Source organism: Misgurnus anguillicaudatus, chromosome 25 (assembly GCF_027580225.2).
Source record: "Misgurnus anguillicaudatus chromosome 25, ASM2758022v2, whole genome shotgun sequence".
Taxonomy (NCBI): Eukaryota; Metazoa; Chordata; class Actinopteri; order Cypriniformes; family Cobitidae; genus Misgurnus; species Misgurnus anguillicaudatus.
The window spans coordinates 12,516,538-12,538,970 of NC_073361.2; the positions used below are offsets into that span (position 1 = coordinate 12,516,538).

Consider the following 22,433-nt stretch of genomic DNA (forward strand, 5'->3'; position numbering starts at 1 on the left):
TTCGGGTAACATATGGGCCAGGGCAACATTGCGCATGCGTCGAACCATGTGACACACACACGCTCCAAACCGAGAAAAGCGAACCGTTTCGGTTCGGATGTTTTTTCATGTACCGCGACACCCCTAGCTGGTATATTGAGTGGTAAATTGAGTTTAGGGATCGACCGATATGGATTTTTCAGTGCGGATGCCGATACCGATTTTTGTTTCATCAGCCTTAGCCGATGACCGATACAGGCTGCCGATTTTCTTGAGCCGATATTTGGAGCCGATACTGGTTTTGCTCACTCAATTTACATCATCAAAAAATTATGTAAAAAATGGCATGTTGTTAAAAAGAGATGTTATTAGTTTGCACAGTTCTTACATTTATTGTAGTCTAGGACTAGTCTAATCCCTGTCCAGGAAACCGCCCCATAGAGATGAAAAAACCCCACTTTATTCAGCTATGATCAGCTGTTAAGCCGAGCTTTCAATGTTGTCGCAAAAAGGTTGGTTGTTTTTAGTCACATGACCTGCAATCGCTTGCGGGTTCCAGCACTCTGTCTGTAAATTATGCCGGAAAATCGGCAAACACGGCAGCCATGTATCGGCCGATGCCGATACGCATAAAACTCGCAAATATCGGCCCGATATATCGGCCGGCCGATATATCGGTCTATCACTAATTGAGTTGTGGCAATAAATTGAATTTTTTTTTTTTTTTGCTGGGAGATATGTAATGAGTCAATATTGGTATGGTTTAATATGGTCCATTTTTGCAACAAAAAAACTACCAGAAATGTATACGTTTTCTAACCAGCTTGCATGTTGTACAGCGTATACATTTTAAAAAACAAAAGAGAATAATTGAGACACATGTGGTTTGACTTGTAAACATTTATTTCATCTTGTAGAAAACACTGTGATAGTTAACGCATATCACCATTTATCCCAACATTACCGAGATATGTTTTCCCCCATTACTGCACAGCCCTAACTAGCATTTATAGACTGGTAAAGTTACATTTCAGCTCGTAGGAAAGCCTCCCTGTAGCCTGTACAGCACCTTATGAACCCTGAACTCTTCTTTGGAGTCAAACTGGTTTTGAGGTCACAACTACTTGTGACAAATTCATAGATGCTGACAAGGACATTTTTTGTAACTGGCGGTTTGACTATAATATCTATGGTCTTTACTTGACACCTAAATGATAAAGTATATTGCCTTTACACTGGATAATAACAAGCCACTTTGCAAGTTAACCTTTGACAATAGGGCTGGAACGATTAATTGTGATTCATACTAAAAATCTGATTCTGAATGGCAAAGGCAATATCATGCACAGCTCTTTCATGCATTATGGCTCTTTGACAAGTAGGAAGTCCTTATCAATTTAAAAATCACTGTGTTTGAGTCATATAGCATGCACTTGAAAAACAACAAACAATCCTATCAAATGCATGTTGTTCAGTACAAACACCTTAGGATACTTGACCATTTACCGGTTTTAGGAGTGCATAACTACCTTAAGGTCTAAGTTTCATGTACTGTGTTGTCAGCAAGCTGACCAGCAAAAAACACACACCCTAAAGACCATCTGGAGCCATTAAACAGTCCTCACCTATTAAAGGTTTAGTCTATATAGGACACACACAGGCTTTTACCCAACAGCTGTTAAAGAAATTAGGTGCTGATGTTGTTGTTTCCCTGTAGTGTAACTTTCCGCTTTTTCAGACCATATTTATGTATGAAACATAAGGGCATAAGTACTATTTTTCTGCCAAGTGAGCACATGTGTGCTTTAGCTAAACACCAGCTTTTGGTCACACTGTTATTAAGACATCTTCGAGAGAAGTGCTGGTTTTCAGTCGACTGCATTAATCAGCATTAGACATGTAAGAGAGCCAGGGCAATTAGTTAGTCATGGTCCGTTTGACAGAAGCACTTAAAGGTGGGGAACAAAAATAAGGTGACCCAACAGAAGGGTAAAAAAGGCTTCTGGTTTGAAAGTGGATGGTTGCTTTGTCTATGACATGGACGAATAATGAACTCTGGCATGTGACCACAGAAGAGCGAGGGGCGCCTGTTTACATGGTCCACGGCTACAGCGACAAATATTTTCTAACTATCTTTGAAAAGGGCATTACATCATCTGCAAGCTTGTACGCAGTTTTGAGACCTGACTACGTCCTTTCAGAACCTCACATTTTGCTAAACAGTGGGTTTCCTGAGAAAAACAAATGACAAACCTGACAAATTTTTGATAAACCTTATTGTGAGTTGTAGATACAGAAAAATGTACACACATATAGCCAGAAACTCTAAAATATTGTATTTCTTCTCGATGCATAACAGCCATTCAATGGTTTTCAATTGAAATTTTGATTGGCACTTTGCCTGAGCACATCATTGCCACTTTCTGACACTTGACCATAAAAAGGGTTCAATAACAAACAAGGCTTTTGGATGATGCAGACGCCGGCACTGTCACCCTCTCTCTGTTTCCATGGTGCACAACAGATGTTTCCACTGGGATCTCAGATCCATACAACATGAATGGCCATGATGTCATGGCATCTCGCTCAGCTATCAGAGATTCTTAGGGAAAAAGAAGCCGAAAACTGCCCTTATATAAAGTAATGGGAAAGTCCCGTGGAGAAATCACCCTGCACACATCCGGCGATCACTCAGAACTCAAGCGGGGATGGGGGCCTCACAGAGAGCCCATGAGATTTATGTGGGGTGAGAAATTTTCAGCTGATGACATGCTGTTTAAGACAACAGTGAGACTGTGGTGTCATCCATCTCTACAATGTAAACACATCCCTTCCAAATGCGCTCAGAGAATACAAGTTTAATTAAAAGATAACAAAGTTAACTGACATCTGACAAAAACAAAATTAAAGAGATATTCAAAATAACTAAGCTAAGCCTGATTATTTGATAATCAGTTGTCAGTTACGTAATACCATAAAATGGATAATACCAAAGTCTCTTTAGAAAAGTCGCACCACTAGGCGGCCAGATCATGCATCTGCAATTTACTTGAATGGCCAGAGACATCAAATCACAGACTGAAATCACAATTAAACAACACATGACAAAAAATTATACCCGACACAAGCTATACCATAACTTACTATCCATTAAGCTCAAATTACGCTAAAAACACTTTTATTCAAAGTCGTTACAACTGCTGTGCATTCACACTAGGGGTGTAACAAACAATTATTTTGATAATCGATTAATCGATCGATTATTAGAATGATTAATCAACTAATCATCAATTATTTAGATGACTAATCAGTAGGGATGCTCCGATCGATTGGCATCGGCATTAAATGACTCGATCGGTACTCACTAATTTTGACGATCTCATAAACCGATCTTTCTGTTTATTTTTGTCATCATTTCTCTCTTTGCCTTTACAGAGATATGTGTATTTTCTACGAGGACCCGCTCTGGTCCTAACTAGGGGTGTGCATTGGCACTGCCCTCACAATTCAATTCAATTACGTTTCACCAGGTAACGATTCAATTCAATTTGATTCTACTATGCATTGCTGTGCATCAGAATTCTACTGTACACAACAAGGCAAATTTTTCATCAGTCAAGTAGTAAAGTCAAGTGCAACTATTCTCAACAAAAACGGAAGCTGAGCAGCTTTAAGAAATGTACAATTATATACCTGAGATGAGAATTTTACACATAGCGTAAGTCTAGTCTATGTCTAGTTTCCCATTAACTGCATAGAATCCGAAATGTGCCCATATGTCCACTTTCCATGTAAAAGGGTGCATTTTTTATTTACCCATCTATCACGGTCATCTCTCTCCGCCTCAGCCATCTTGATTGTTGTTGTTATGCTCATGGAAGTAATTGAAACTTCACAACTTTATTGTCCACTCGAGGCCAGAAAATAAACAGTGACATAATCGATTATGGCACTTTGCTGCATTGATGCTGAATCGTGCATGCGCGCTTTGCGATGCATTGCCGAATCGATTATTGTTGACACCCCTAGTCCTAACAGCGTGACGCGTCTTTACATTCCCATCAAACAGCGTATACAACACATATCTATCATGAATGTAGAGGTGTGCGATATGACGATATTTGATCATGAACGATTAAGTGTCTTTTTCGGAAACATCATTGTATCGCGAGTCGTGCCTACATAAAGTACACGACAAGTGGCTACATGAAGACGAAATAAGGGCTGGGTATACCTTTTACGCAGACGCGTGCAAGCCGAAGTATACTGCTTTAAAGTATACTGACCGTGGCTACGCGCGGATGGCCATGTTCTGACATATTCGCAATACAAATGATTTCTTATTCAAATTATTACTCTACCAGGCCATCAGGGCATCACTGATTGCAACATTTCAAGTACATTAAAAGAAGAATTGAAAATAAAAGAGGAGAAAACCATAGTGTTTGTGCAAATGCTGTCTATTTCCTTTGTGTAATTGATTGTAGTGAAGTGTCCCGTCTCAATATTTTCTCGTGGATGCACTGTTGTACGTACTGTCCGTGCACTTTCCGCGCACATATTTGTTACCTTGTAGGACTGCATTTTAAAAAAACAACATGCCGTGATAAAATCGTGATTTTGCCTAAACCAATCGTGATATGATATTTTTCCCACATCGCCCACCCCTACACGAATGCGTGTATTTTTTATTCATACAATAAAGTGAAGTGTTTTATTTTCATTACTTTTAACAGACATAAGCTAAGGCATATTAAATTTCTCTTTGCAGAAGAAATATTTGTTGTACTAACTTATTTGATTCTCTATTAAAACAATAATATACCTAATTACTGCAAGTAATATAACAATACAGTATAACAAATATATAATAATTGTGTTTTTGTAGTTTACACAGAGAAAAAGAAAGTTTTCAAAATCTTGTACTTTAAACAATTTTTTAAGAGTTTACATTTTCAAGTCCCTAATATTCCTTTTGTCATGTAAGAGGGGCATGTACACGAAGGCGTTTACGGCTGTGGCAGGCGTATGTTTTAAATCGGTTCCAAAGGAAGCGCCATGCTTTTAAAAAATGCAGCTGGCAAGTTTTGTCTGACCTGAGCACGGGCGGTCCGGCGCTCTTCGTTTTTCCGCGTTCAGCGCTGAGCACCCAGAGTTGGAAAATTTTAAACGAAGAAATGCTCAGCTCGTCACTTTTCACTCATCCCCAAAATGCAAAAAAAGTTTTCAGTTGAAAATGTTGTTGTGTAAATGGACCTTTAAAAGGGGATAAAATATACAACATACACAACCTATATTGAAGAAAAGAGTCAAGGCATATTTACGGTAGCAACCAGAACATCACAGACACAAACAAAAATCACATATTTTTTGTTTGCAAAGTAAAAAAAATCTAGTGATGCCATTAACAGGGGCATGCATATGCTCCAGTTCATAGCTGATAAGAGCGAACATTGTTCTTTCAAACTGCAGCAAACTGTAAATGGCACGGTGCCATGACCAATTTGTGACACAGTATTAAGAAACTTGGCACGTCAGATGCAAAAGGATAAAGTGTCGCCCAAATGTTTGAACGCAAATTACAGTTCTCATTTTACATAGACCTCTTCCCATCAAGTATCTAAGGCTTAAATCTGAAGCGTGCATACACGCATAGTGAAGGCATTTGTTGATCTAAAGCACTTGGCCTGTGTCCACACACAATGGTAAAGTACTGGTTCTGATCCGTCAGGGCTGGGTGTTCCCAAAGCACAGTGGCAAAGGAATGCAGTGTAGCGGCCCTGCAATTTTCCACAGTTGAGCATCTAGAAACCGCAGGACTGCTCCGATTTCACCTCATGCTATGTACAGAGACACATCACAGCAGGAAAGCTTTTGAAAGACAAAAATCAGTGGCAATGTTTTGCTGATAAATAGCAATGAGTGATTTTTTTTTAAAGTTATAAGTAATGGCATATTGAAACATCATCTTGCATACTGGATAGAGACTTATAGTGATTATGCCCTCCAAACATCAGGCCTGGCCAAAGAGCGTTACATCTTGGGATCTCATTTATAAATACTAACTAGTAGGGATGTACCGAAATTTCAGCCAAAAATGGCATTGTCGGTTTCAGCCAAAACAAAAAGCAATGAGTAAATCAAACTTTATAGAGCACTTAAAAACAACCAAAGTTTACCAAAGTGCTTTACAAAGAATAAAATCAATACATAGTAAGACAATATAAAGTAGATAAGACATAATTAAACAAAATGTCAGCATCAGGTATAAAACGCCAAAGAAAAAGAGATACGTTTTAAGATATGATTTAAATAAAGACAATTAAGGAGCCTGCATTCACACAGGGCGTAAGCGTTAATGCTTCCCATTCACTTTTAATGGGTGACGTCATGCATTGCCGAACTGAATTGTGGAAATTTAACTAGGGAAACATTAAATATGGACTCCTGCTTCCTACAAGTGTACTCAGGTGAAATTGCTTGGCTTAAACTGCACACCTGATGGCAGACATTTAGACAGATGCACTTTCAATCTACAGTCCATTAATGTTGATACGTCTTGCAAACAAATGGATCAGATAGCCCACCAATTTAATTTTTAAAGTTTGGCTAGTGACTAAAGTGGGGTGTTCAAATATGCATCCCGTCTAACTTTCATTTGTCATGCAAAAGCTAAATGTATCCGTTTATAGATTAAACAACACTTTTTTAATATTGAAAAAAATTAAAGGGTCAACAGATAACATGTTGCTTGGTTTGCATACATCTATCAGTAATACACATCCCAAAATATTTGCAAGGCAAATAGTGCAGGGACACCCACCAACAACACAGAGCTCTGTATCGCTTACTTACGGTTTTAAAACCACTAAGCCCTGGCATCTAAGCAGTGGACATTAAATTATCCTGTTTTACGATCAAGCGATCCAGCTTTATAATTCATACATTACTGTATTGCCAGCAACCATTTATTGAGTGTTTCATTAAACATATTTCACAATGAATAGACGTTCTCTGTCAAGTCATTTTAATGCAGTATTACTTTATTTTAAGCCATGCATTAGAAATGTCTTATTCTCAGTATGGATATCATTGCAGATGAGAATAAATGCATGCAATGGCATAAAGATGATAAGGAGTTATGATAACACAGAATGCACACATTTGCAATGGACAGACATTTAAGCCTAGCTGTCCTAAGTCAGGACAAGCCATTTAAATGAAGAGAAATACATCTGTATCAATGAACAAATTGTTTGATACATGTTGTGGTTTTACTTTGTCAAAATGGATCACATTTAGTTTTGAAAAGACACTACTAACTTCTAAAACTTTAATTTCTATAATGGAAGACAAATAATATTGCTCTGACAGTTGTATAATATTATAAATTAGACACATAGGCTACACATGACAAACTAACACAACACACATGTACAAACACTTATTGACGGATAAGTGTGTGAATGTCTATCATACCTGCCCAGCTCTTTGCCCGGAATGATGTCATAGTTTTCGGTGAACGTCTCGCGCCTGATGGCGGTTCTGATCTCGCGCAGTAAACCGGAGCGGTTCTGACCGGACTCAAACCGAACTTGACTGGACTCCGTAGCCCGAGGACATTCGGGAATCATAATTGCTGTTTTAAGTTATTTTGTTAAGTTTTTCACCTGTACCTGTTTTACCTGAAACCCAGTCAAACAGGTGACCCGGAGCAACCAATTTTGCGTCTAAGTTACCTCACTTAATAAAACGGTTATCTTTGCTGAATGTTCACCTAAAATTACGAACATGGAAACGTATCTAAAAACACAAGTATTGACGCGTTCATCTTCGACTGAAATTCCTCTTAGCTGACGGATAAAATGTTTGAGTTTAATGTTCAGAAGGTGATGAGAGGAGCTCTCCACCACTCGTTTGCTTGAAAGCGATTCAACCGAAGCCGAGCAAGCGACTCCTCTGAGTTCAGTTGCCGTGGTAACGGATGTGAATGGCAAGGCTGTACACCAATCACACTCGAGAATACGCCAGTGGGCGGAGTGAGGTTTCCCTTGTGTGACATCAATCAATTAATTAATTAAAGTCACTCATGCATGTATAAATAGACTGAATGTAACTTTGGGAACTTTGAGAGGGTTCTCAAACAATTAAACGTATTTGGGTTCCTGTGCGTTATAGAAAATATATATTTTTGTCTTTAATGACACGTTACATTTTAATGTTTTGAGCTTATAATGTGCCGACCCTCCTAAACATAATTTTTTTTTTTAACATAACTTATTTCAGATAATTTTAAAATTATTTAATTCATCATGTATATTTTCCTTATGGTTCATACAATGTTGGCTATTAGATTATATAACATTATTTAATCCCTTGATCAAGCTGTTGTCAGGATTTGGATCTCTATTATAAAAGTGTCCTCAATGTAGCTGATTTTATATTTTACTCGATTTAAAGGCACATTTGTTTCCACAAAGGTAACCAAACCTGAAACACACGCATAAACATTTACCTAAAATATTTATTTGAGTATAGTTCTTTTACATTAATTGTTGTTATGGGAATTTCAGTTACAACACCTTTAAAGCTTAACCATATACCTTTAAGTATTTTAGATGTTAATTATTCACAAAATTTAATGTCAAAAGATAATAAATGCATCTTTTGGTGACATCAAAATAACTAATTATATTGTCAAGATTTGGTTTTCTTCTGGGAGCATGCATTTATTTTCAAAACCATCTAAAGTCAGCAAAACACAAACAGCTTGTGCTTTCTAAAAATACTTAAGACCATGGGGTGAGGCCCTCTAGTGTTTTAACTGTGTAATGATGACTTCAAGTTTGTGTATTGGCACTGTATGTACAGTAGGGATTTACCAACAACCCATCATTTAACTATTATGTTCTCCCCACTTTTGCGGAGATTATCAGTAGCCATGATTAATGTGTCCCCTATTTTTCAAATAATTTCCAGTCCTCTGTGTACAGTTTGCAAGTTAAGCAAAGTATTACGAAGGGATAATTTATTGACATTTATACAGTGTGGGCCAAAAAGAAAGCAAGGAGAAAGGCCCACAAATGTTAAAAAGCAAAGTCTGCTCGTGTAGAAGAGATGGACTTGATGTCAGAAATACAAGACTGACAGTAATTTGTCTTCTTGCAGAATCTACTTACATATTTCAAATAATAACATTATCATTCTTCATTGCAGGTATGGGGTTTTGTATAAGCATAATTTTGAACTCATACAGTAGCTGTATACAAAAAGAATAGAAAATACAAAACTGCAAACAAATAAAAATGATATAAATACATCAATATAACAAGAACTCAACAGTAAACAACAGCAAATGATTACCTTACAATTTCTGTTAAAGATCATTAAAACAAGCATTACACAGTTTAATCCACAAATTAACTGAAGTGTACAACCTTCCAAAAGGTGGACCCCTAAGAAAACAGACTTTCTTTAAATTCAATTACATCCCATTTTAAGTCAGTTACGTTATTCAGGACAATATCAATGCACCATACTGCAACAGTGTCATAGGTCTAAAAAAAAAAAAAACATATTGATAAGAATGTATACCTTGTAATTCAAACTCTAGGTCCTTTGGATAATAGTGTCTGCCAATGCATTAATGTAAATAATACACCATAAGAATGATGCGTTTTAATGGTTGTATTAAAAAAAAAAAAAACTATTTTACAGTGAAATTTTTGCTCATGGCACGTAAAATAATTAACAATAAAAAATAAATAAAGATCAAGTGTTTTATGTTGTTAATCAGTCATTTTATAATGATTAGGAATGATTAAACCATTAACCATTTAAAGCACTTACAAGTGAAGTCATTATACTGTACCTGCACTGTAAAATAATGAATTGACTTAAATTTCATTTTGTTACGTATCCTCTGGTACATAAAGTTGTTTTGATATATGTGGTTGCATATGTGTACTAGAGGATACGTATTGTATAAAAATTGCTTGCTTAATTTTTTTAAAGCCAAACATTTTCTCATTTTTTTTTTTTTTTATTAAAGTCAACTAATCATTTTCAGAGTGTGTATTTGTATGAATATTGCAAATTGCAATTGAAGCTGTGGAACAATACATTATAATATTTACCAACTGGTTAATAAAAAGATCCAATGAAATGTGAGATCTTAACGTCCATGACTTCGCAACAAAATAAATTGCATTAAGAATAATGAATCTTACAACTAAGGTTTAAGTACGATTCATCCCAGGCCCTAAAAAAAAACTGGAGGCATTGTTGAAACAGTTCATGGGTTATTTCTTTGGCCAGACAGACCCTGGTATCTGATTAGCTTTGTTGCTAATTGGGTTTCAGTGTAAAGTCAGTTACATCACCCACGTCAATTGTGTGTCCATGTGTACTTCCTATTTTAAACTTAAGCACTCAGCATATTAGCAGACCAGAGAAAGGGAGGTAAGTGAAGTTGGGTTTAACATCGACACTCCTAAATCAGTAAATAAAATTATGAGTTTGGTGTAAGGTGCATCTTCTTAAAGGAGACATTTCACAAGACTTTTTTAAGCTGTCAAATAAATCTTTGGTGTCCTCATAGTACGTATGTGAAGTTGTTTTTGGGTGTGTCGTTTTAAATAAAACAAATCTGATCATGCACTAAATGGCAGTGCCGTGGTTGGATAGTGCAAATTAAGGCGCGGTATTATCCCCTTCTGACATCACAAGGGGAGCCAAATTTCAATGACCTATTTTTTCACATGCTGTCAGAGCATTTCTAAGTTTTTTCAAATTTTCTAGGTTGATAGAAGCACTACGGATATTTAAACTATTATTTAAACATGGAAAAAGTCAGTTTTTCATGATATGTCCCCTTTAAACGTACTGGAGTCACAATGCAATGTTCGAAATAGCATACTATCATACCATCTGTAGTACTTCTGCAGTAAATACTATGTATACTGTGCAAAGGAGGACATTGACATATATTTGAGATTCATTCGCTGGTTATATGTAATAATATAAATATATTGTATTTAATGTTTACAAGTATATTATGTTTAAATATGATTCAATTTATTGTGAATTTACATGGAAACCTCTCACTGAATTATAATATGATTTAGAACTTGCATACTAAAGCATATTACTGTTTGAAATAGTATAATTTTTGTACATGATGTACCATTTTACATGCTAAAATATACAGCAGTAACTAGTATGCTAGTATTCCATTTCAAACATAGACAGTGAATAAATCAGACATAAGGTCTGTCCCATTTTGTAGTGTAAAGAGCATTTAGTAGCCAATGAAGAAAATCAGCGAGACACAGTGCATTATGGGTAGTAAGGAACATAAAATGTGTTGAATATTGGACACATCTGCATTCAGTGGGTGGAGCTAAATGCTTGTACTATTTTCTGCATAAAATAATCCATGATAATGTAAAGAACATTGTTTGAAAATATAACCATGATATGTTTGAAAGTAAGATCATAAAATCAATGTAAAATCAAACTTTGATGTGTGTTATACCAGAATTTGATTTTAAGGGTCACCATTTGGGAAGCATCTGTAGTAGCTACTGTATAGTAGCTCCTCAATACAAAATCTCTAAAAGTAATGTAAAAGTAAACAATTTGCAGTTCTTTTGAGTTTGATAAATAGATTAGAGCCAGGAAAGGTGTTGGACGTCATAGCAGATGTTACTTTACAGTTGGTGTGCATTGCAACAATCTAAGAGAGAGGGTACTGTGATGATGCATAACCGGCAAAGTTACGCCGGAGACAAATACGACCCAGTGGCTACTCGGTCTCTCCAGTAGGCTGAAGTTGAGTTTTTACTATTGCATACATACAGTAACGGTCCTGCCATCATATTTTCACAATGACTGAATACTATACAGTATACAATATCTATTTTGTGTTTTTGGTGCAGAAACATGCTAGTCATTTTAAACAAAACATTTCATCAAATCCAAGGATATATTTTCTTTAAAAATCTCTATAAAGTCCCTTGTGGATTTAGTTATTGAAAATGTAATAGATTTATAAAAAAACTGTAGGTGCCCTGCATGTCTTTACTCTAGTCCAAAGCTACTGGTCTCCTCCACAGCGGTTAAGAGTTTCTCATACAGCATGGTGAATGATGGGTAAGGAGGCAGGTCTAGACGATTGAAGCATGTGTGTGCCCTGAAAGAGACAAAAAAGGTCAAAGGTTGAAATGTGTTTACCTGCCACGTCTTGGCGTAGGCAGCATACTGTATAACAAAAATTGAACCTTACAAGTACACTTACGTGCATTCCTATTTGTACCGAACACACACCAATCCAACTATAAGGCCCACTGTGGACCATTATCCAACAGTATATGAGACTTTACCAAATCGAAGGACCAGGTGGCTTTTTGGACAGGGTCAGCAATCTTTGATGGATTTTTCTGACCTTGTCACAATGCCTTCTGGGATTGCGGTCTTCATGAATGAGACAAACAATGACTTCACTACGAAGGTCACTGATGTAGGTTTTGGAATAGAGCTTAAATGTCCTTTAAACTGTATTTTTAGTCCACTGGATATTAAGTACATCATCAGTGCCTGTCAAAGCAAAAACCCCATATTCATACTGACAAACCATGTGAAATTCTGAAGCTGAGTGAGGCATCTGTGTCCTATCCATCACATTGTCCTTATTTAGCTCTGTCTGCTGACGCTGTGTACACACAATGTCAAATTCAAAGCCGTTCTCAACCTGACAGAGAAATATGAGCCTGTGCTTTAGCGCTGACAGCACCAGGCTTTGATCCGTGTTGCCTCCTGTTTGCCAAAAGTACAAGGTGCATTGGAATTTCAAGGTGAAACATCGGATGCAAATCAACCCTGAGTGAGCATCCGAGTCTGACAGTGAAATTTCATTCTGTATTCTCAGGTAACTTTATTTGCAAGTCTAAAAATTATAAAAAAGGCATACATTTTTGACCTTTAGCAAAAATATGCATTTAAAATAAGAGTGGCTTTCCCTCATGGGAAATATGTATGTAAGTGATTTTGTTTATAGGTGCACAAATTCTTGTCCGAGCTTGTTTCACCTTAGCTCCCTTTCTTAAAAAATGTAAGCTCAGGAAAGAAAATTGCTTTTGACAAAAATGTTATCAGGTCTGTAACACCAACCCTAAAAACTTTGCCTACCTCATGTATTATGAATTTACTAGCGTAAATGTATCAGTTTATTACTCTTATTTATTTACATGTTTTGTGTTATCTTTCACAGTACTATACCTTGGCAGAGAGGTGATCTTTCCCCACTTTTCAATGCAGAAGCGTCGCAGGCCGTTGCTCCCGCGTAGTGCTGCGAAACCCTCATAGGGAACACTGGATGTGCCAGTCACAAACTGCAGCAGACGCAGCCTCTGTTCATTATTGAAACGCTCCACCGCAGCCCAGAACCATCGCATTACAATGTGCCCATTATGATAACCTGGAGGGTGGTGGAGATAAGTGAAGTTAAAGGTGGGTCACGTTGAATGTCACTAAAAACAGTTTAGTCTACATAACAGTGGCGGCCGGTGACTTCTTTTTTGAGGGCACACGATGCAAAGCTTGTAAAAAGGTATAAAGCCCGTCATGGGTGTGCCTCATCATATCAAAATATGTGTTCGGCGCGTCATGTAAACATATGTGCATCACGCGTCATTTCAAAATACGACACTTCGAAGGGGGTTATGATAAAAGAGACCAGTGGAGGCCAGTGACTTCTTTTTTTGAGGGCGCACAATGCGAAGTTTATCACAACATGTATGTAGCCTGTCATGTGTGTGGTTCGTCATTTCAAAATATGTGTTCTGCGCGTCGAGTGATCCTATGTGCATCACGTGTCTTGTCAAAAAAAGTGCCTGCTGCAGACGCATCCAAAGTGTTTATGATAAAAGAGACACTCGCGTTTGCCAGATACTTGCATAATCTTATCCGTTATCAGAGTTTAGTGTTAAGGGAGTGTCTTTTGTAAACATGAGTGTCTCTTTAATCATAAACGGTTTTAACGCGTGTGCAGCAGGCACTTATTTTGACAAAACACGTGATGCACATGGTTCACATGACGCAACAAACACATATTTTGAAAACACGAGCAACACACATGGCACTCCGAACACATACTTGAAATTTTCGCCCCTCGGAAGAGCAGTCACGAGCCGCCACTGAAAGGGACGCTCATGTTTGCCAGATACTCGCTTAATCTCATGTGTAAACAGAGTTTAATGTTAAATCAGAATATTTTTTGAACGTGAGCGTCTCTTTTATCATAAACCCTTTTGACGCGTGTGCACCGAACACATATTTTGACATGACGAGCCACACATGACACTCTGAACACATATTTCAAATTCGCGCCCCTCGAAAGAGAAGTCACCGGCCGCCACTGCCAAATTATGACTAGCAAGCATTTTGATATGATATACCATAATGTATTTTGGTATTGCAAAACTCACATTCCATTCAAGAAATGACAAGGAAAGTAAAACACCTTTAAAAAACATAAAACATGTTTTTTTTTCCATTTTTCCTTTACATAAAATTTGGGGTGGGTCCTGAGATACCCCATGAGGGTCCTAAAAAAATAAAAGTTTGGCAACCCCTTGTCTACTTTCCTCTCAACTTAGTTGCTATTTTTATGGATTTCATTCACACTGCATTCTGGGATAGACTTCACTGTGATGATGCCAATAGTGAAACCTTCTGGAAAAGTCAGAATGGTGACAATATACTCTAGGTTGCCACCTCATCACAAATGTACTTGTAAATGTGTAGGCTAGCCAAAAATAGATAGACCCATTCGCCAAAAAAAAAATATATTTTTAAATATATTTCAAGATATACAAAAAAATGGCCAAAAAATATATTTGCTAAAATATATTTTGGAATGTGTTTACAAAAATATATTTTTCACAGATATATTTTTTGGACATTTTTTGTATATTTATCTGTATGTATATAAATAAAAAAATTGTAAAACATTAAAAAATATATTTAGCCCATATATTTCAATCCAAGGAAATATATATTCACTTCGTATTGGAAGAAAAACTTTGTTTATGTTACAAACCTGAAACAATTTTAAAAAGGTTTAAATTAAATATATTTTCACTTTCGAAAATATACTTCTACAAATTTACTTGTATTTATTATATATGTAAAATATTTGTATATATTTTTTGGCATATGGGATGTAAAATTAGAAATGTATTTGCTTGCCCTTAAAATATATTTTAAATATATGTTAAATATAAAGGTTAAAACCAAATATATTTCCAAATTCAAAAATATATTCAGTTTAGCATTACTTTCTACAAAATCTATTTAGCATATATTTAAAATATATTTTGGCCAGAGAAATGTATTTTTTTGCCATATGGGGATGTCTGCACCTGGTTCAGATAGAAAATGAGAGAAAAGAAAATGCCCCCCAAAATAGAGGCCCTTCAAGGGTGTCTATCTGACTGCAGCTGAACGGAGGTTGACACATCATAGGCTATGCAAGATTCAAGTGAGGTCATCTTGACAATATGAAACCACTAAACTGCAGGGTAATTTGAAATTCTACATGGTTCACCCGTTATGCTTTCAATGTCAACAGTTCAGTTCAGGGTAAAAAACTGTAATATAAACAGATGGGATACTTGTTTTGGCATTAGTGGTGAGATGAAATCTTATTGATCCAACAAAATCTGAAATGCAATCACAGCAGAGTATTTGAAAGTTTAAAGACTAATCTGGGTCAGGTGAGCATATAGCGGTTAAAAAATATACGATGTTCATATACTACAGAACATATGAAGAGTTTGGTTCCAAAATCAGTATCGTATTAGGTCAGTATTAAAGTAGTATTAAGTAAATTCTTAATTTTACATAAAATCTGATTTCCGCCGTGTTATTATGTCATCTTTTTTCCTAAGCCGCGATAAACGCCAGTCTTCCTTCTCTGCAGAATTCAATAAATCCGCTCAACCAATCACAGCGCACCATTCCACGCATTGTAAACAACAATGGCGGCACTTTGAATATACACAGATTCTTAGTTTTCCTCATCTACTTTGTACTTTGTGATCAACAAACAAACAAAAACAAAATAATAATTTTGATGGCATTGATAAACCTGTGGTGGTTTTCTGTGCTGGGATGAAACGCAAGCCATCAAAATCTAATAATTTACGTGAGAGGCACTTAGGAGACAGAAAAATGCCGGCTGTTGCTTGTTCTCCTGGCAGCATCAAGCTTCTGTCATGCTAACACATTAACCCTCAGAGGATCTTATGAAAAACGTTACATTATTTTACTCGAAGTCAACGAAAATCGAGCAGGACCAAAACATTTGAAAGCTGATCCCTGTCAAAAAAAAAGTTCAGCGATGACGTCCCAAGGATGACAGCAGCAATGACAGTGTTCTTAATATGACAAAGTAAATGTTTTGTTTAATGCCATTAATGTTTATTTTTTAATCAGTGTATACCACAATTCAAATAAATGAATATAACATGGCAAAGATAAATGCACATTTATATATTGATTCCATATAGATTTATGGCATTTTGAAAAGAAAAAAATTGTCAAAGATTTCTTTCATTTTGCTGAAAAAATAATCAGTTTTTATAATAAATCTTTGGAAATCAAATTATGGATTTGAATTTTTTATGTTATTATAACCTAAAGATGCTATGTGAAAGAAAATAGTGGTTTATCTTGTCACTTTGTTGGTTTAGAAAACACATTTTTACCCAAATTAGTCAAAATGGATTTATTGCGTTTTGGAACCAAACTCCTGCAAAACTGCCATGTCGTTAGTTAAGTTTTGGACACAGCAGTATTTTTTACCTCCTCTATATTCTGTATTGGATCTCCAATCGTTCAAATCGATCTCAGCCGTCCCTGCGATAACCAACTCCAGCTCACGAGCATCGAACACTGAAACCAGACGAGAGTCTACAACCTACATTGAAGCACAAAAATAATTAAACACACATTTGACATTCCAGTTAAAAAGAACAGTTTTGTTGGTCCAGGCAAAAAAGGCCTCAAAAGACCTTTTAACAAGTTTACCTCTTTAGTCGATCATTTAAACCAAGACTAAGCAACTAGCTTAACACACCTCATAGAAACCTCTAACAAGGGCTTCGGTCTGTTGTACCACACCTCTCTCCACCCTCCATCTGGCCATGCGCTCAATGTACTCCTTCTTATTCTTCTCTGTAACCTGAATGTTAGAGCCTCCCGACTTCAGTTCTCTTTCTGTCACCTGTTGAGACGTCAAACAAGTTGAATAATTGTCCTGGACGTTAGAAGCAATAGGCTTATGTTACTAAAATATATCAGAAATAAGCAAGTATTCATCCTGAGCCACCTCTGCATATTGTTAACAATGTGGTTACTTTGTGGCTCGACCAATGACATTAGTTTGGAGTTGGACTACTTTATTTGACCAATGGCTTAGAGAAAGTGGATGCAGTATCTAGCACCTGTCCAAAGACCTCCTCATTCACTGTGAAGGTCAAGTCCAGGATTTCTGTGATGTCATTGTCCTTCATCCACTGCAAGCTCTGGTGAAACTCCTCATCCAGGTATTCCAAATCACTCAGATCTGTCACTCTACAGGCAGATGAAACACACATCCGATCAAAAGTCATCATTTTACATTCTGGCATCTTTATTGTAAAATCAATGAACCATTGAGACTCACAATCTAAGTAGGGCCTTGTAAAATGGACGGGTGAAGAAAGCATCTAAAAGATACTGGTGGATCAGCGCCAGACCCAATATTCGCCCGCTAAAACGAAACCTGTAAGGTAATATCAAAACATAAATTAATCACAATAGCCTTGCACGGTGAGACGTTTGACTATTGACATAAAGTTATTGCGACGCATTCTGGTCATGAACTGCAAACTTCGTACACAAACGCCTAAATATATGCGTGAAACATATGAATGGGGCATGGAATGCACATAAGCTTTATGTTGGCCGTTTGAATCTGCTACGATCCTCCTGCTGTTGCTACTGGCATGAGTGAAGGATTTTGCTGAAACATAATTACAGGGAATAGAAATATTTGCTTTTCTGCAGGGAAATAGGGAGAACCCATGTAACAGATCTGGGCAGGTGGTGCTGGCGAGGAGGGGGGCTAGGATTGATCCCATTGCTCACTGCATTGAAGTAAATGAGGACAAAATGGAAAAAAAAAGGTCTTGTTGATACACTCAGAAAAAAAGGATAAACGTTGTCACTTGGACGCTACCTTTAAAAAAGTCTTACAGGGTTCCCCCACCTTAGTTAACTTCAAATTCAAGGACCTTTCAAGGACTTTCCAGGTCCAAAACCCTCAAATTCAAGGACTAAATGTGGACATATTTCAAGTGAGAGCAAGGTTACATCTTGTTACCTTTTAAGATACATTGTTACAGTTCTCTTTCGAGGGAACTCGCGCTGCGTCACTGCAGTGACACTTTGGGGACGACTTCGAGGGTAAGTGCGTCTGAATGTGTATATCAAATTCAACCAATGGTGAGGCTTAACAACAAAGACAGGGTGACGCAGGAGCCAGGAAGTATATCGCCATCTGAAATATTGCCAAAGACGGCATTAAAGGGACGCAGGATGTATGGCAAGGGAGACGCAGCGTCTCGTTCCCTTCTCAGAGGACAACAGTTACATACGTAACCCAAGACGTTTTCATGTGTAAAACACAACTATACAAAAAAGCATTATGGTATGAATCAACATTCACATACAGAAGATATAAGCATTTAAAGCGAACACTTTAGCACGTGTGCTTAAAAAGTCTAGAATTTTTATGATATTATCCTACACTACACAGGGAATAATATGGGTTTTTTCACAGAAAACTTCTTGCATAAATAGATTCAAGCACTTTCAATGACCTGTATCTATGTATGTATATTTTCAAAAACATCCCAGGGCCTTGAATTATTTTCCCCAGATTCACAAACTTTCAAGGATTTCAAGGACCCGTGGGAACCCTGGTCCTAATATGTGACTTTGAGGTACCAATATACACTTTTTAGGTACAACGTGTACTTTTTGAAAAGGTACCGCTCCAGTGACAACTTTTGTACCTTCTTGTACCTTTTTTTGAGAGTTTAGGAAAGGATGATTGATTGGCTGCGCAGCTTCATGGGAACCAATCAGACTACAGTTATAATATGTGGGTATGCCAACTAAAGACTGATTGTAAAATATGTTTTGCTATATTCATAAACAACTCGATCTCACAGGAAAACATACTTATTTTACAAGGTGCTGATTTAGTATGAATTCATACGATGTAAATTGTACTAAAATGTACAATTATTATAATTAAAGGAGAAATTAGGCCACACCCCTAAATGCATAGTCACTGGTGTGAAGGCAGATCATACTAAAACATAAGAAGATCACACAAATTCATACCATACTAATTTGCCACCTTGTCATAGACAAATTTATCTACCCTATTCTGGAAATTATCTTTATATAGAGACTGAGAAGCAACTTTCATTCTGTTTAGTATGACTTAAAGGATTAGTCCATTTTCTTAAAAAAAAAATCCAGATCATTTACTCACCACCATTTCATCCAAAATGTTGATGTCTTTCTTTGTTCAGTTGAGAAGAAATTATGTTTTTTGAGGAAAACATTCCAGGATTTTCTCATTTTAATGGACTTTAATGAACACCAATATGTAACAGATTTAATGCAGTTTAAAATTGCAGTTTCAAAGGACTCCATATAATCTCAAACGAGGCATAAGGGTCTTATCTACCGAAACGATTGTCATTTTTGGCAAGAAAAATAAAAAATATGCACTTTTAAACCACAACTTCTCGTCTTCGTCCGGCTGTGTGACGCACCAGCGCAACCTCACGTAATTGTGTAATAACGTTGAAAGGTCACGTGTTACATATATGAAACGCACATTTGTGGACCATTTTAAACAATAAACTGACACAAAGACATTAATTAGTATCATTAGTATCATTGGACATACAACAACGTCGGTCCGGTCCTCTTTCTCCACACTTGTAAACACTGGGGCGTAGTTTCGCATACGTCATCCATGACCTCTTGAGGTGATGACGTTTTATGTGAGGTCGCGCTGGCGCGCCACAGGACCGGAGGAAGACGAGAAGTTGTGGTTTAAAAGTGCACTCCTTTCTTGTCGAGACGAAAACAAAGATGTAGCGTGACTGTCACTACATGCTTTTCTTCAGAGCTGACCAACCATCATGCAATTCTTTAACCGCACACCACATCAACCAGAGAACTATAAAGCTGAACTTCAAAAGCATTCCAAGCCTAAGGAGCAATACAGTAATTAGGTATAAGAAGAGAATGATAGCACAGAAAAAAAATCGTACCATTCTAGATAGTTCTCCACGAATGCAGACATGGGGCTAATCTGCACGGTATACGTGTCATTGGCCGAGTATTCAAACAGGCCGTAGTATGGATTAAACAGCTCCTGAGACAACAGGAAGAAGAATTCCCGCGATGGGCCGCTGTAGTCCAAACTGCGAAGAACATGAATATTACAGTAAATGGTGTTAACTTTATAAGAATACAAGTTTAGATTTAGCTTAGAGGTAAATGTTATTGCTCAGAGGTTTGTGTTTATGTCTGCTCAGCAGATTTTATGGAGAAAATAATAAAAAGGCAAGTAAATAAAATAACTTATCAAAATCTGGGAAAAACATGCAGGATTCTCTGCGCTCAGCAGTGGGGGCGTGTCCACTGTCAGTGCTATAACCACACCCAGTTGCAGGAAAGCTGCCGTCTATCTCAACTTTCAAATACTGCTACATGTGAATGGATGCTCGCGATTGGGTGATTCTCGCGAAATTAGACTTATGAGGTGTCATGAAACATTTTGATAAAAAAGGAAAAGCAAAGTAAGAGTATCAAAATAAGAAGCATACAGTTACAAACATCTCTTCATGTAGTATTTTGCACATGATTTCAAATGACATCATACAAACCAATTTTGTTGTTTTTCCACATTTAAGGGGAAAATTGTCATTACCGCAAAGTGTCCATGATTGGATTTGGGTTCTTTGACATGGAAATATTTATAATTAAAACATGTAAAAAATAAAAAGCTTCAGTGCATGTTATACTATAAACATTTACAATAAAGAAACATGTGGTATTTGGTGATCAATGGTAAATGTAGAGACAATAATAAGGAATATAAATGTGTCCAAGAAAAATGTTCTCATCCTCCGCAACAATTTCAATCATTGTTTAAGCCCTCAATGAACTAACATTTACAAAAAAAATGTTTGAAAGGGACATAATTGGCTGTGACACTCAAGATGGCTACCAGGTAAGCAGTTCTTATTTTTTTCTCTCCAGATAAAAGTTGACATTTTGTTTGTCACAGTACCTAGACAACCGTTTAGTTCTCATTACCGAAACATGAGTTTGTAAATGCATATATTTAATCATGTTGCAGTAATGATAATTTTTGATAATGATAATCTAAAAATTTAAATAATTCTATAGGAAAAAATTTTTAAATCCTCTAAAAATAATGGTTATAGTAAGTTCAGACCTTCTTATATGTGCAACAAAAAAAAAATGGCTTCAACGGCTTGTAAAAAATTCTGATGCTTAACACCTTCTAAATCTGGATTTCGTGAGAATCACCCGATTGTGTTAGGGGCGGGGTCATGCTCTGTGGCTCCATTGCGTCATCGAGCCGCTGTTTTAACCCCGCCCAAATAATCTTGAATGCAGAAATGTGGTAAAATTGTTTAATGGAGTAACTACACAATTCCGTACTACATCATTCACAGTCTTTGCAATGTGTTTCATCAATAAATTTCTATCATTTATCGTGTGTTTAGAAGCAATTCTCTAAAATGAGTTTACGTAGCACGATCACGAGGTCACAAGTAAGATTTTCTTTTGAGGTTACTCATCTCAGTATTTCAAAATGAATTGCAATTTTACAAAGCAAAATTAGCATTTATACAAACTCCTTTATTTGAGTATCTGGAGAGCTGGATCCCATTTTATTTCGACTATCTGCACTTTTGTTTAAGAAAACAATTTACATTTAACACAGCATGCAAGTTCTGGCCCTCAACTCATCAATATGCTGCAGAAATCTACTTTCAGAAACTTTAAAGCACATCCACAAAGTGGACTTACCCTTCTTCTCCCACAAAGGTGATGTACAGCTTGTTTCTCTGGAGCTCTTTGCGAGAATAGGCCATCACTTGATTAAAAGTACCTTCCAATAATTGATCCCTTCTGATAAGAAGCCTAAGACACCACAAAATAACCTCATCAATATGATCATAAGAGTTATGAAAGTCTGTTGAATTCAGAGCTAATTCATTATTGTTACATGCGCTGTATAGTTTCAAATTAAAGGAACATGCCCACATTTTGGGAATTTAGCTTAT

General features: G+C 36.7%; 2 protein-coding genes across 11 annotated transcripts in view; both read right to left on the reverse strand.

Moving 5' to 3' along the window:
* The window catches only part of stk17a (serine/threonine kinase 17a), a 34,661-nt gene extending 26,701 nt beyond the window's left edge, over positions 1-7,960 (reverse strand). Inside the window, exon 1 of the mRNA XM_073863861.1 lies at positions 7,459-7,960. Coding sequence (XP_073719962.1) covers positions 7,459-7,613 — 155 coding nt within the window. The 5' untranslated portion in view covers positions 7,614-7,960. The remainder of the gene's footprint in view (positions 1-7,458) is intronic.
* Positions 7,961-11,480: 3,520 nt separating this feature from the next.
* hecw1a (HECT, C2 and WW domain containing E3 ubiquitin protein ligase 1a) overlaps positions 11,481-22,433 on the reverse strand; it is a 78,333-nt gene continuing 67,380 nt past the window's right edge. For all 10 annotated transcript variants that reach the window (XM_055181979.2, XM_055181975.2, XM_073863621.1 and 7 more), the window contains 8 exons: positions 22,177-22,290; positions 20,382-20,534; positions 17,708-17,806; positions 17,487-17,616; positions 17,120-17,266; positions 16,846-16,960; positions 13,258-13,456; positions 11,481-12,172 (listed from right to left, as the gene is read on the reverse strand). In XM_055181979.2, coding sequence (XP_055037954.2) covers positions 12,061-12,172; positions 13,258-13,456; positions 16,846-16,960; positions 17,120-17,266; positions 17,487-17,616; positions 17,708-17,806; positions 20,382-20,534; positions 22,177-22,290 — 1,069 coding nt within the window. In that variant the 3' untranslated portion in view covers positions 11,481-12,060. The remainder of the gene's footprint in view (positions 12,173-13,257; positions 13,457-16,845; positions 16,961-17,119; positions 17,267-17,486; positions 17,617-17,707; positions 17,807-20,381; positions 20,535-22,176; positions 22,291-22,433) is intronic.